This window comes from Chlorocebus sabaeus, chromosome 7, assembly GCF_047675955.1.
Source record: "Chlorocebus sabaeus isolate Y175 chromosome 7, mChlSab1.0.hap1, whole genome shotgun sequence".
NCBI classification, from domain to species: Eukaryota; Metazoa; Chordata; class Mammalia; order Primates; family Cercopithecidae; genus Chlorocebus; species Chlorocebus sabaeus.
In genome coordinates, this window is record NC_132910.1 from 124,007,811 (window position 1) to 124,022,972 (window position 15,162).

Below are 15,162 nucleotides of genomic sequence, written 5' to 3' on the forward strand. Positions count from 1 at the left end.
TAGCAGACAACTACAATTCCCATGGGGCCGCGCGTGTGAAAGAAAGGGGCGGGACGGGAGGGGGCGCGTCGCGCTTGCGCAGTCCCCGGGGCCGGAGGGAGGCGGAGGCGTAGCGGTCCAACTGCTGAAGTCCCCATGTGACAGTGAGCGGGGTCCCGGCTCCAGAAGACGCTCGAGTCTGCGTCCGGGCCCTCAGCACTGTCCACTGTTCCGGGGCCAGCAGAGACCAGCAGGCCCGGGACGGTTGGTGTTTGACCGTGCCGCTAACTTGGTGTACAGAGTGAATTGCCGCTGCCGGAGCGGAGAGAAGAGGAGCGGCCAGGAGAGAGGGGATTTCTGTCAGCGCCGGCGCTCCGGAGCTCGGAGACATGAACGGCTTCACGCCTGACGAGATGAGCCGCGGCGGAGATGCGGCCGCTGCAGTGGCCGCCGTAGTCGCCGCCGCGGCCGCCGCCGCCTCCGCGGGGAACGGGACTGGCGCGGGCGCCGGGGCTGAGGTGCCGGGCGCGGGGACGGTCTCAGTGGCTGGGCCCCCGGGGGCGGCCGGGCCGGGCCCAGGGCAACTGTGCTGCCTGCGGGAGGATGGTGAGCGGTGCGGCCGGGCGGCAGGCAACGCCAGCTTCAGCAAGAGGATCCAGAAGAGCATCTCCCAGAAGAAGGTGAAGATCGAGCTGGATAAGAGCGTAAGTAACCGCGGGATCGCCCTGCCCTCCTGTCCCCTGGTGGGGCCCCAGGAGTCGGGCAAAGGCACGGATTGTCGGCGGGGTCTCCCAGACCTGGCTGCAGTGCGGTCTCGTGGAGTCTGTGTTTGGAAGCAAATAACAAAGTCGCTGCAACTCCGACCGCCACCCCAACACACACAAAACACGCACGCTGTCGTTCCCCTTTTCTTTCCCACCCTGCCCCCAGCCTCCCGCTGCCTGCGACTCTCCCGCGCACTGTCTTCCCTCTTCCTTCTCGTCTGCGACCAGGACACGAAACAAAGGGGACCGCCGGACCGAGGGCCCAGAGTAGTTTTCTTGCAGCCCGGCAGCTCTTCTGGAATGGAGGCGCCTTTGTTTTGCTGCCCCAGCTGGTGTTTGGCCCCGGGCGGTGCTAACTCCCCTCGTCTAGGGGAAAGTGGAGGACCTTCGCGATCAAGGCAGATCCTGTTCCTTTCTGTGTTCCGTCTCCTCCGGAGCGGAGTGAGAGGGAAGCCGAGCCCACCCGCCGCCTGGCAGTGAGCCGGGGTTGTAAACGGCGTTTGCGCTGTCAGCTCCGAGGGCAGCTGCTCCGATGGTGGGGAGCACGTAGCCTCTGCGGTTTTGCCATCCCCTTGGCAGCCATCAGGATTTCTTTTTTCCTCCTTCTGCGCGTCTTTTCGTTTGAGCGTCTAACAGCCGTTGCTACTTTTGGGAGATCTGGCTAGCGGTAAATGAATAACATGGTATTAAGAACCTACCGCAAGTCCTGCGTGTTTTTATCTTGCGCTTGGCTTAGAAGTAAATGTAAAAACCTGTTAGCTCAGTCCGTATTTGTTTCAAATGTTAGTCTACAGTTCGCAGGAGTGTGTGTAATTAAAGTTTTTGAAAAGTTTATTTGTGATACTTTTTTGCCCGTTTAAACAGTTTTCAGTGTTATCCGTGAGAAATTTTTCAGGTGAACTTGCATAATTTCAGATTGCTTTGGGAAAATGTGTCATAAATAAATACATTGATTTAATTTAATATTCAGAAAAGTTTACAACTGAAATTTAAATATAGTTATGAAGTCGATAGCTCATTTGTAAAAACGGATGGTTTTGTATCTGGAATATAATTTGGGCATTCAGTTGGAAAGACTGGAAAGCATACATTATGTTACTAAAATATGCTCTTCTTTAAGTAGAGAAAGTACTGTCAAGTAGCAAAAGTGTGGGCAGCGTCATCTTTCCCCTTATCAGTTAAAAATTCAACATGAACTAATTCACATCATCCTCACTGCTATTTATTTATTTATTTATTTATGTGAGACAAAGTCTCACTCTGTTGCCCAGGCTGGAGTGCAGTGGCGCGATCTCGGCTCACTGCAACCTGCACCCACCAGGTTCAAGTGATTCTCCTGCCGTAGCCTCCTGAGTAGCTGGGATTACAGGCTAGTGCCACCACGCCCGCCCAATTTTTTGTATTTTTAGTAGAGACGGGATTTCACCATTTTGGCCAGGCTTGTGTGGAACTCCTGAGCTCAAGAGGTGCTGGGATTACAGGCGTGAGCCACCGCTCCTGGCCCCTCACTGCAATTTGATGACAAAACCCAGAGGGTTGGAATTTCTCATTCTCCTCTCCCTCCCTCCCTTCACCCCTTCCCCAAATGGAACCAACCCCTCCTTCCCCATCCACCATCCTTTTAACAGTATTCCAGACATCTTATGTTTTAACAGGGTTTAGGATTTAAACGTATAAATATTTCATTGTGTTAACAATGGCCCCTCTTGACTGTCTTTATTTTTACTAACTCACTGTGGCATATGTGTTTTACTGATACATAGACACATTTTACTGTAATCATTAGCAGTGTGTGAAACTTTTCTGTTTCAGGCAAGACATCTTTACATATGTGATTATCATAAAAACTTAATTCAGAGTGTTCGAAACAGAAGAAAGAGAAAAGGGAGTGATGATGATGGAGGTGATTCACCTGTTCAAGATATTGATACCCCAGAGGTAGATGGGAGTTTTTTATGCTTAATATAAATCCTAAGTAGTGCATTCTGAAACCTTTATAAAAAGATATGAACAATCTTTTAAGTGTTTAAAACATTTGAGAAATCTGAAAATGAAAGCAAAATGAAATATAGCCAGTTGTCATGCATTTACACAGTTTGAATTGTTACATTTTAAATTGACAATTTTTGCAGCTCTGTTGTCACATAACTTACTCTTTTTTGACCTCAGTTTATATTATTAATCCCCAAAAGATTAGTGTTTAATAATTTATAGGTTTGATTATGTAAATTTTTAAAATAATTTTTTTATTTTAGAAGTAAATTTTTATTGTGCTGAAGTTAAAATGTTTGTTATTATACATATCGATGATAAATTTTCCACAAATTGTATGAACTAATTTATACATGTTAATTTTTTCTAGGTTGATTTATACCAATTACAAGTAAATACACTTAGGAGATACAAAAGACACTTCAAGCTACCAACCAGACCAGGACTTAATAAAGCACAGCTTGTTGAGGTATATATGATTTTTAAACTATTTGAACTATCTGCACAACCGAGAGGTTATTAAATACTAATGAAAGTGTTAATGTAGTATATGCAACAGTACATTTTAGTTAGAAAGAACAATGTTAAAAAATCTATTGTGGAAGAATCTAGTTGTCTAGAAATGTTTGTCTGCCACTTAGGAAATTCCTTTTTGTAATGACTACTCAGCAGATTGTGTACAGCACCTTCTGATACTGGCTTTCAAAATGTGTTGTTTGTTTTTTGAGACAAAGTCTCGCTCTGTCACCCAGGCTGGAGTGCAGTGGCACGATCTCGGCTCATTGCAACCTCTACCTCCCAGGTTCAAGCAATTCTCCAGCCTCAGCCTCCCAAGTAGCTGGGACTTCAGGTGTGCACCACCACACCATGCTAATTTTTGTGTAATATCTCTAGTAGAGATGGGGTTTCACCATGTTGGCCAGACTTGTCTCAAATTCCTGACTTCAAGTGATCCGCCCACCTCAGCCTACCAGAGTGCTGGGATCAGCAGTATGAGCCACCGTGCCTGGCCCTCAAAATGTTGAATGAGAGTTTTTTTAATCCTCACTTTAGAAATCTATTAGTTTTAAAACTCCATTTAACCAGTAAATGTTTGAGCATCTAATTGAGGCATAATAAATTTAATTAGCAAGCTTTAATGTCCTTATTAAAATTTATATTTTAAAGTGGTGGAGTAGGCCTACAAATCAGCCCCTAAACAGTATTTTTATAACTTGCTGACTTAACTATTTCAAAATTGGTCCTTGTTGATGTTAGTTTTATTAGAGACATCTATGTTTTCTTCACATCTAGAAGAGGCAAAAGCTTTTCTTTTACCCAATCTTTTACTTGTAGTTTGCTTTGATAGAGGACTTCTAGTCAGTCAGTGAGTTGTGAAAGTTAATGGAGTATGCATATGTTCTCAGGATATAATAGAACCAAGAAGTCTGTGCATCTTATTAAGATGCTTATAGATTGATATATTTATATTTTAATCATATTTAAAATTTTTGCTTGCAGCTACTCAGGAGGATTGATTAATCCTAGGAGTTTGAGTCACCATGGGCAACATAGCAACACTCCATCTCTAAAAAAAAGAAAATTTAGCCTACTAGACAAAATAGAAGTGTAGATATATAAATCAGTTTTCTCATATTCTTTGCATGGATTTAGTAGTTACCCAACATTTTCTAAAATGTACATATTGAATAAAATGAAATATGAATAGAAGTTACATTTATTTGATGGAATGCTTTTTAACATTGTTAAAATCTAATACATTAACTATTTAGCTAAAATTTCTTATCCTTGGTTAGGCAACATGGATCTAATTAATTTTTCTTTAATTTTGATTTAAAAGATCAAGTTCTTTTGGGGTTGTACAATACATTATGTAATGTAAATATAGATCTTGCCCACCATGATGAAATATTTCAATAGGTACTAATGGAGTGAAGGCACCCCTGTTTTGGGACAAATGAGAACCAAAGAACTGATTATTTTAAATGTTATATTTAGATATAAATTAAACCTGAAATTTTTGATAAACTGACCTTCTAAGAACAGTTATATTATTTCTAGAGCTATTTTCTTTTTTATACATAAGAGATAGCCATGAGTGTTATATTTTACTTAATCAGAAATGCAGTTATTAACAGGTTAAGGAATGTGCAAATGTGCAGATGTAGTACATATATTTTAAGACAGGGGTCCCCAACCCCAGGGCCATGGACTGGTGCTGGTTGGTGGCCTGTTAGGAACAGGTCCACAGAGCAGGAGGTGAGCACCAGCTAGCAAGAATTACTGCCTGAGCTCCGCCTCCTGTCAGATCAGCCGTAGCATTAGATTCTCACAGGAGTCCAAAACCTCTTGTGAAGTGCACATATGAGGGATCTAGGTTGTACACTTGTTATAAGAATCTAATGCCTGATGATCTGAGGTGGAACAATTTCATACCAAAACCAACTCCCCCACCCCCAATCTGTGTAAAAATTGCCTTCCGTGAAATCAATCTCTGGTGCCAAAAAGGTTGGGGACCACTGTTTTAAGGGATTCCAGGGTTGTATGACTAAGTCTTAAGTCTCGTAATTATGTGTGGATGAACTTTTTTCTTAAGAAATTTTATTTTCTGGAATCTAAATATGCATGTCAGCACCCCAGGTAAGTCTATTAATCTTCTATTTGTAATTGTAGTATGCATATTACATTAGCACAATGAAAAGGCAAGGAAGCAGGTAAACATCCTTCATTGAACATCCCTCTTTCTCCTATTTCCATTCATAATTTTTATTCAGAAAAATTTTCAAGGAACCTTAACCAAAGAATGCTACCAAGATATGAATGAATGAATGTAATTTGCAGCAAACAATTTATATGTTATTGTTGATTACTACCAAAAGTTTTCAACTTCATACTTCTTTTTCTATCAGTAGGGTCTAAACCATTGCAGGTTTAATGATGCATGTGGTCTCTTACATCTGTTTTATCTCATTTAAAGTTTAAAAGTAAAAACATATATTCCCTACTCTAGATTCCAAATATAAAATTTATTATTTTTATCTTATTTATCTTTTTTGAGACAGAGTCTTGCTCTGTCACCCAGGCTGGAGTCCAGTGGCGTGATCTCAGCTCACTGCAACCTCCACCTTCTGGGTTCAAGCAATCCTCCCATCTCAGCCTTCTGAATAGCTAGGATTACAGGTGTACACCACCACGCCTACCTAATTTTTGTATTTTTTTTTGGTAGAGATGGGGTTTTGTCATGTTGCTCAGGCTGGTCTTGAACTCCTGGGCTCAAGTGAGCCCCCTACCTCGGCCTCCCAAAGTGCTGGGATTATAGGCATGAACCACCACTCCTGGCCCAATTATAAAATTTAAAATAAATAAAAGGAAAATATATTTTCTAATCAGTGTATAGTAAATTGAGTGAGCCAAAAGGTCCTTTGAAATCACATTATCTCTTGTTCATAACATTTTATTCTTAAATGCTTTTTGTCCTGTTGGTATTTTATTAAATATAATTTTTAAAGGAAATAGCTCTTATCACATAGATTTTTTCTTTTGATGAAACCGTATTTTTTACCTAGTTTATGAAACCTGTTATATCTAAAATTTAATTTCCTTAATTTTTTTTTTCTTTATAGATAGTTGGTTGCCACTTTAGGTCTATTCCAGTGAATGAAAAAGACACCTTAACATATTTCATCTACTCAGTGAAGAATGACAAGAACAAATCAGATGTCAAGGTTGATAGTGGTGTTCACTAGGAGACGTGGAATTGAGACTAATAACTTGGATGATAACACTGTTTACTGTTTTTTCACATGTAGAAATGTTCTTTGTGTATTTTTTCTACAGAGGATTTTCTCTGATTTTATTTTCTTTGTTTCTGACTCTAATAATTAGTTGGAAACTCATGTAAAATGAGCTTTCCTAAATTAAAAACTATTTTAAATAAAGGTTATTACTATTATAGTTGCTTCAGTGTATTTATTTTGTGAAACTTGATTTTTCTTTTAAACTGACTTAGAGATCAGTATTGATGTTTTAATGTAAAGTCCTTCATTTTATAACCCCCCCCCTTTTTTTTTAATAAACTTCCAAGAAATTAACAGGGTAAGGAGAAGTAACAAATGTAGCACATTTGCATTCTCTGGGACAATCTGACTTGGAATTGAAGATATTTTAAATAGCATTATTTTTTAAGTGCTTTATAACGCTAGCAAATTTGAAAAATAAGCTTCTATTGGAATACAACTTCTTTTTTATTTCCTTTTTTTTTTTTTTTTTTTTTGGTTATTATTACTTGATGAAGTACTAGGAAGAACAAATGGTTTAATTTATATACCCACCTCCTTCCAAAGACAGCTTAATGTGCCAGTGAAGATAAACACAATGCTGAAAGTTGAAATAAGAACATGAAATGAAATAGCTGTTTTTGAAAATTTTGTCTTTGGGAGAAGATATTTATGTGGCATGAATACAGAAAGTACCTCTGCTATGTCCCTTAATTTTTAGTGATGTCCTGTAGTGTTTACATTGCAAATGGTAACTAGTAAGTTGGAGAGGTCTAGATATCTAACAAGATCTTCATTTAAATTTTGGTTATATATGACTCTGACTTGATTTATCCATCTCCGTTTTATGTTTCATTCCCGGTCAGTTTTCTATCAAACATTCTAAACCTCTGCTTTTCCTGAGATTATATTGTTTAGCTAAATCCTTATAATTACAAATCAAATTTATAGTTTGTAACGCTTCAAAACTGTTCTGAGATAAAGCTGCAGATTTTAGGCTGGAAATGGATGAGACCATTGATGTAGCTCATGATTTCTCAAAGTTGACATTTGGACTCAATAATTCCTTTTTGTGGGAGGCCGTTGAGTCTATTGGAGGATTAGCGACATCCCTAAATCCACTCAGTAGGTGCCAGTAGCTCCTCCAAGGTGTGACAACCAAAAATTCCTCTAGACACTGCCAAACATACTTTGATGGTCAAAATCACAGCTAGTTGAGAACCACTGATGGAACTAAAGTACTGCGTCTAAAGTACTAGTTCATTAGTAGGTGACTGCATATTTTCAAGTGTTCTTAATGTATTGACTGCTAGAAAATATAATGAACAATAAAGCAACTGGTCTTTGGTTTTGCTGTGACCATTTAAAGATTTGCTTGCTACTTTTTTAACAAGCACAGGCTGTAATAATTGCTGTCATAGAAACTTCTCATTTCTGGAATTCTGGAAATCTGTGAGAAGACTTCTTATAAAAACATTTTGAGGCCGGGTACAGTGGCTCACACCTGTAATCCCAGCACTTTAGGAGGTCAAGGTAGGCAGATTGCTTGAGCCCAGGCATTCAAGGCAAAATGGTGAACCCTATCTCTACAAAAAAATACAAAACTTAGGTAGGCCTGGTGACATGCATGTAGTCCCAGCTACTTGGGAGGCTGAGGTGGGAGAATCACTTGAGCCTGGGAGATTGGGGCTGCAGTGAGCTATGATTGCAGCACTGCACTCCAGCCTGGGCATTGGAGTGAGACCAACTCAAAAAGAAAAACAAAAAAAACAAAATGAAACCCATATTCTGTTCTTGTGAAAAACAAAAACTTGAAATTATTTGCTGACATAAAAGTATGAACATAACCTTTGGCAATGTTAATTTCATATAATTATTTGTATAATAAAATGTAGTTTTATAAAATATGAATGAAGAGTTCCGGATGGTAGTTATTCAATGAAATCAAATCCTTGTTAAAACAATTTAAAATACGAAAAATTGGATCTTGTAAGTTGAGAAGTAACTCAAGGAGCTGCAATGTAAAAGTCAGTTTTATATGAAAATTTCAGTTACCATTAGATTTTTTAAAATGATGAATTCATTAAAAACTATTTTTACTTATCCATATCTGAACAAAAAATAAATGTAAACTCATTTCTATAAGGCTATAGGTTACTTTTGGTGTTAGAACATTAAGAGAAGAATCTAAATTTAAATGCCACGAGAAGTAAGAGGAAAAAGTATACTGAATGGATAGCAGGGGCTCAAAAAATAAGTTAGTTATTTGGTTACTAACTTTAAAAGAATAATTTTGGGAAAAGCTTAAACATGCCTGAAATTCATGTCTTTACAACAAATAAATTCTATATTTTTCTACATGAAGTCTTTTTAAATTAAGAAACAAAACATACAATTAATCATTTTAAAGTGTACAATATGGTGGTATTTAATTTAGTATTTGCAATATTGTATAACCAGCAGCTCTAATTTCAAAACTTGTCACCCGACAAAAACAGCCATACATAGTCACTCCCTCTTCTTCCCTCTCCCTATTCCCTAGTAACCTCCATTCTGCTTTTTATCTCTATGAATTTGCCTGTTCTGGATATATTATAAGGGAATCATACAATGAAGTACTGCAAGTTGGATGAACCTTGAAAACATGCCAAAAAGCATAATGCTAAAAAAGCATGTTTTCAAGTTTCATCCAAGTTACAGTACTTCCTTTTTCAGGCTGAATAATATTCCATTGTACCTATTGAACACAGTTTATTTATCCATTTATTTGTTGATGAACATTGGGTTTCTACATTTGGCTATTATGAATAATGCTGCTGTAAACATTGATGTACGAGTTTTTCTGTGGACATATGTTTTCATTTCTACCACCAATGTATAAAGACTCCTATTTCTTCAATTCACTAACACTTGTATTTCATTAAAAAAAAAAAAAATTAAAGCCATCCTACTAGGTGTGAAGTGGTATCTCATTGTGGATTTTATTTATATTTCCTTAATGATGAATTTTACTGAATATCTTTTCATGTGCTCTTGGCCACTTATATATCTGCTTTGGAGAAGTGTTTATTCAAGTCCTTTTTATTCTTTTTTAGTTGGGTTGTTTGATTTTGTTGTTGAAATGTAGGACTGTTTATTTATTGTGAGTATTAAACCATTCTAAGATACATGATTTGCAAATATTTTCTCTCATTCTGTAAGTTGCCTTTTCACAGTTCTGACAATGTCCTTTGATGCACAAAAGTTTTAAATAATTACATAGTCCCATTTATCTATTTTTTCCTTTGTTGGTCACATTTTTGGTGTCAAAAGAATCCATTGCCAAAACCAACATCATAAACATTAACATATATGTTTTCTTCTAGGAGTTCTACAGTTTTAACTCCTAAATTTAAATTGTTGAACTGTTGTGAATCAATTTTTACATGTGAATGAGGTAGGGGTCCAACTTCATTCTTTTGCATGTGGTTAGCCACTTGTCCCAGTATGATTTGTTGAAGAAACTATTTTTTCCCAACTGAATAGCCTTGACAACCTTGTTGAAAATCAATTGGCCATAAATGTTTATTTCTGCACTCTCAATTCTATTCCACGGTCTATATATTTATTCTTATGCCAGTACTATGCTCTTTTGACTACTGTAGCCTTGCAATAAGTTTTGAAATCAGTAAGTGGGAGTCCTACTTTGTTTTTCTTTTTCAGTATTGTTTTGGCTATTCAGGGCCCCTTGCAGTTCCATATGAACTTGAGGATTGGTTTTTCCATTTTTTGCCCAAAAGGCTATTAGAATTTTGAAGGGGATTGCATTGACTCTATGGACCATTTTCAGATTGCCAGCTTAACAATATTAAGCATTCCAATCCGTTATTATGGGATATCTTTCCATTTATTTAGGTCTTCTTTAATTTCTGCAGTGTTTTATAGTTTCCAGTGTACAAGTCTTTCACCTCTTGGTTAAATTTATGTTTAGGTATTTTCTTCTTTTTGGCACTATTATAAATATAATTGTTTTCTTAAATTCTTTTTTGAGTCATTCATTAGAGGTGTGTGCTGATGCTGCCACTGTGCTGAATTAATCAGCTCTAGTAATTTTTGTGTGTGGGGGTGGATTCCATGGGATTTTTCTATATATAGAATCAGAATCATGTTATCTGCAAACAAAAATGGTTTTACTTCTTCCTTCCCAATCTGGATGCCTTTTATTTCTTTTCCTTGCCAAATTGCCCCGGCTACGATTTCTAGTACAATGTTAAACTGTAGTGGTGGAAGCAGGAATTGTTGTCTTGTTCCTTTTCTTAGGAGGAAAACGTTTAGTCTTTGACCATTCAGTATGATGTTAGCTGTGAGTTTTCATAAATGTTCTTTGTCATGTTAAGGAAGCCCTCTTCTATTGCTAATTTGCTAATTTTTTTTTATCATGAAAGAGTGTTGAATTTAGTCAAATACTTTTAGTATTGAGATGATTTTTTTTTCCTTAGTACTATTGAGATGATTTTTTTTTTTTTCCTTAGTGTATATCACATTGACCTTCTTATGTTGAACCACCCTCACATTTCTGGGATAAATCCCACTTGGTCATAGTGCATAATTCTTTTAATATGCTGTGGGATTTGGCTTGTTAGTATTTTGTTGAGGGTGTTTGCATCTATACTCATAAGGGATATTGCTCTATAGTTTTCTTATGGTATCTTTATCTGACTTTGGTATCAGGTTAATACTGGCCTCAAAGAAAGTGTTAGGAAGTATTCTTTCCTCTTCTATTTTTGGAGATTTTTGAGTAAGAATGATATTAATTCATCTTTAAATGTTTGACAGAACTTATGGGTGAACCTATCTGGTCTAGGCTATTTCTTCGATGGAAGAGTTTTGACGGATTTAATCTTTTTACTTATATAGGTCTTTTCATTATATATAGGTCTGTTGAGACTTTGTGTTCTTTTAAGTTATTTTTGGTAAGTCATAGAATTTGTCTGCTTCACCTAGATTATCTAATTTGTTGTCATACAAATTGTTCCTATACTTCTCTTATAATACTTTTAATTTCTGTAAGGTCAGCAGTAATATCCCTACCTTTATTTCTGATTCTACTTATTTATGACTTCTCTCTTTTTTCTTAGTAGTCTAGCTAAGGATTTATCAATTTTGTTGGTATTTTCTTTGATTTCATGGATTTTTTTTTTTTTTTCTCTTCTCTATTTCATTTTTCTCTTTTTGGATCTTCGTTATCTTCTGCTGGCTGTGGATTTAGTTTGCTCTTCTTTGTCTATTTTCTTAATGTGTAAAGTTAAGTTGATTTGATATTTTTCTTTTTTAATGCAGGCATTTACAGCTGTAAATTTTTCTCTGAATACAGCTTTTCCTGCATCTTGTAAGTTTTGGAATGTTTGTTTTTGTTTTCAGTCATCTTAAATTATTATCTAATTTCTCTAGTGATTTATTCTTTAAACCACTAAAGAAAATTCACAAATACCTGGAACTAAGCAATATACCTGTGAAGCAATATACTTTTTGTGAACAAGTTTATTGCTTAGTTCCAGGTATTTGTGCATTTTCTAGTTTTCTTTCTGTATTGATTACTAGCCTCATTTTATTGTGGTTCAAAAAGATAGTTTGTATCACCTTAGTCTTTTTAAGCTTATAGATAATTGTTTTATGGAAGAACATATATTCTATCCTGAAGAATGTCCCACGTGTACTTGAGAAGATGGTATTCTACTATTGTTGAGTGGAGTGTTCTGTATATTTCTATGGCGTCTGGTTAGTTTTATACTATTGTTCAAGCCTCCTAGTTCCTTATTGGTTTTCTTTCTACTTATCTATCAATTGTGGAAAGTGAGGCATTAAGGTCTCCAACTATCATTGTAGAACTGTATATTTCTCCCTTCAATTTTCTAAAGGTTTGTTTTATATATTTTTTGGCTGCCATATGGTGTATATATGTTTATAATTGTTATATCTTTTTGATAAACTGAAACTTTTAACAATATAAAATGTCCATCTTTGCTCTTGTAACATATTTTTACTTAACATCTAATTTGTCTGTTATTAGTATAGCCATCCCAGTTCCTTTTTGGTTATAATTTCCCCATATTTATATAACGTTTTAATAGTAAAATTCAGATTATGATATCTAAGCAAGTGATGGTGGTTCAAGAATAAATTTTTGTCATGTTATTGTTTATTCATTTAGTGGAGTTATTTTTAAAATGTCAAGCAAGGTTTTGCTTATAAGCTAAAACAGTGGATGCAGGAAAGCTAATATTCAGAGGAAAATTGCTGTTTTTATACTTGTATGTATATTTTTATGGGTGAATACTGCTTACTATAGAATTTATTCCTTTGAGATTATTAATTCCTTGCATTTCTTTCTAGATAAGAGCTGATGCTTGCTGTACAATTGAGTTTATTGTGTGTATCTTGTCCTAGTTGCATTAATAATCTACACAATCATAGAAGTCTCAAATAATAGTCATATTAATTGCTACCAGATTATTACATATATGAATATATATTTTATATGTAGTATATATGTATTTATGTATATATACTTTAATGATGTTAAATGTAGATATCAAGTCAGTTTTTTAAACATTAAACCCAATGGACTTATTTGACTTGTAAACCTCTGAAAATGTAGATCACATAAACTCTTGAAAATTTACTATGGCTTTTAAAGTTCTTAGAACATATCAGGTAAGTATATTCTACACATTTTTCTCTAGATATACCACCATACAAAGATGAGCATTTTATGGTAATACCATTGCATAGAAGTAAATTTAGTAGCAATTTACTTTAATTTTCTAATATCAGTTTCTTTTCAAATTTTTGAGAGAAAAGTTTAGGCTTAGACTATCAATGCAAGATTGATTTAGAAATACATGAATTTGATTTTTTTCCTTTTGGGAAAATTATTTTGAAGCCTGTTGTGCTTTACTTATAGAGAGTTTTATATTTTACAAACACCTGCTATAATATTTTACAAAAAAAATGATTTATTATGGAAATAACTTATGTATACTTTTTGATAATTATAAGTACGTTAAAGTCACAAAATGATCTGTGAATGTTCCTCCCTTGTCCTTTTTTTCCCCCAATAGTTGTTGCTCGTTGTTTTGGTTTCTCTATCTTCCTTCCAATTCTGTAATAATCCTTTAGGATCAGTACCTAATCCCAGCAAGCCAAAATATTCAATAAGTCTTTATGAATTACAATGAAGAAAAGATGAATTTTAATCAAAAAGAGGTAAGCTATTTGTATGTATTACCGTCAACTTTGTGCTCAGTAACGTGGGATTCACAGTAAGAACAATGATATAGAAAGTCAAAGATAAAAATAGAGAAATACTTGTTCAGTAAGCTTTTAGCATATATGAGCTATCTGAAGTGTACAATTGTGTGTCCTATCCAAGGAAAAGTTTGCATTTTTGTAAAGGAAATAATAGATTAGTTAATGCTGTTAAACAACACTGTGGTTAAGACTCTAGATGCTAGTGTAAGACTGGCCCTATTCAAAATCTGGCTCGATTGCTCATTGATAATGTAAACTTAGACAAACTACTTAATATCTTTAAACCTTAGCATTTTTGTCCATAGAACAAGGATAATATCAGTACCTATCTCATTCAGTTGCTGCAAGATGGTGTTTAGAAGAATAATAAAATTTTAATAAAGTTTAGTTGTCTTATAACTAAAATCTATTGGAAGAACTCATGCCTGTAAACCTAGCACTTTGGGAGGCCAAGGCAGGCAGATCATTTGAGGCCAGGAGTTCAAGACCAGCCTGTCCAACATGGCAAAACCTTATTTCTATTAAAAGAATACAAAAATTAGCTGAGCATTGTGGCAGGTGCCTGTAGTCCCAGCTACTCAGGAGGCTGAAGCACAAGTAACACTTGAACCTGGGAGGCAGAGGTTGTAGTGAGTCAAGATCGTGCCACTGTACTCTGGCCTGGGTGACAGAGTGAGACTGAGTCTCAAAAAAAAAAAAAAAGATCTATTGTTTTAAAAAATGCATTGACCAAGTCAGAGAAATAGTTGTATAAAGTAAGTTGTGTGAATGTATGTTTTTACATTTATTTGGTAATATAAAGAAGGCTGTGTACTTGTATAATGCATTTATTTCTAAAAGAAGTAACTGAATTTCATATTTTCAGAAAGGAGACATTATGATGAATAATTTATAAAATTTTATTTATTAAATATTTAGCTTTTTTAGATACAATTTTTCTTACCAGGCTTTGATTGCAGTAATAAGGGAACACTTATTAAAAAGCCATTGTTGTCTCACATATGTCCTTATGCTGATGTATCATTTGTAAATGGAGACACTGGATCTTTAATGCTTTTTTCCCCATCAAGAAGAGTTCCTACCAAGCAGAAAATAAAACTGGTTTGCTGATAGTTTTTTTTATTTACCTATTCTATGCACCGTTCCAGAATGGATATGAAACTTTCATTATTGAGTTAGTCTGATTTCATGGCCAGTCGATTCAGTGAAGAAAGGCCAATCAAATCACATGCTATCTCGATAAAACAACCAATACTATCTACCTACCTACCTATCTATGTTATTTTACAATTTCACTTCATGTATTTTATAGGAGGTCACACTATTCGAAAACATGTTGTGACTTGTGTTTATACAGCCTT

At 35.9% G+C, this 15,162-nt stretch overlaps 1 protein-coding gene across 1 annotated transcript; it reads left to right on the top strand.

Moving 5' to 3' along the window:
* The first annotated feature begins 142 nt into the window (after positions 1–142).
* On the top strand, positions 143–6,687 carry SAP30 (Sin3A associated protein 30). The gene is made up of 4 exons (XM_008000275.3): positions 143–683; positions 2,556–2,681; positions 3,106–3,204; positions 6,359–6,687. The coding sequence occupies exons 1-4, from the start codon at positions 369–371 to the stop codon at positions 6,479–6,481; spliced, it is 663 nt and encodes a 220-aa protein (XP_007998466.1). The 5' UTR covers positions 143–368; the 3' UTR covers positions 6,482–6,687.
* The last annotated feature ends 8,475 nt before the right edge of the window (positions 6,688–15,162 follow it).

Excerpts from the sequence above, each read along its gene's own strand:
- SAP30 (XM_008000275.3), top strand. The coding sequence starts at position 369 with ATGAACGGCTTCACGCCTGACGAGATGAGCCGCGGCGGAGATGCGGCC. Across the intron at positions 2,682-3,105 it reads AAGATATTGATACCCCAGAG|GTTGATTTATACCAATTACA; the intron begins GTAGATGGGAGT and ends AATTTTTTCTAG. Across the intron at positions 3,205-6,358 it reads ATAAAGCACAGCTTGTTGAG|ATAGTTGGTTGCCACTTTAG; the intron begins GTATATATGATT and ends TTTTCTTTATAG.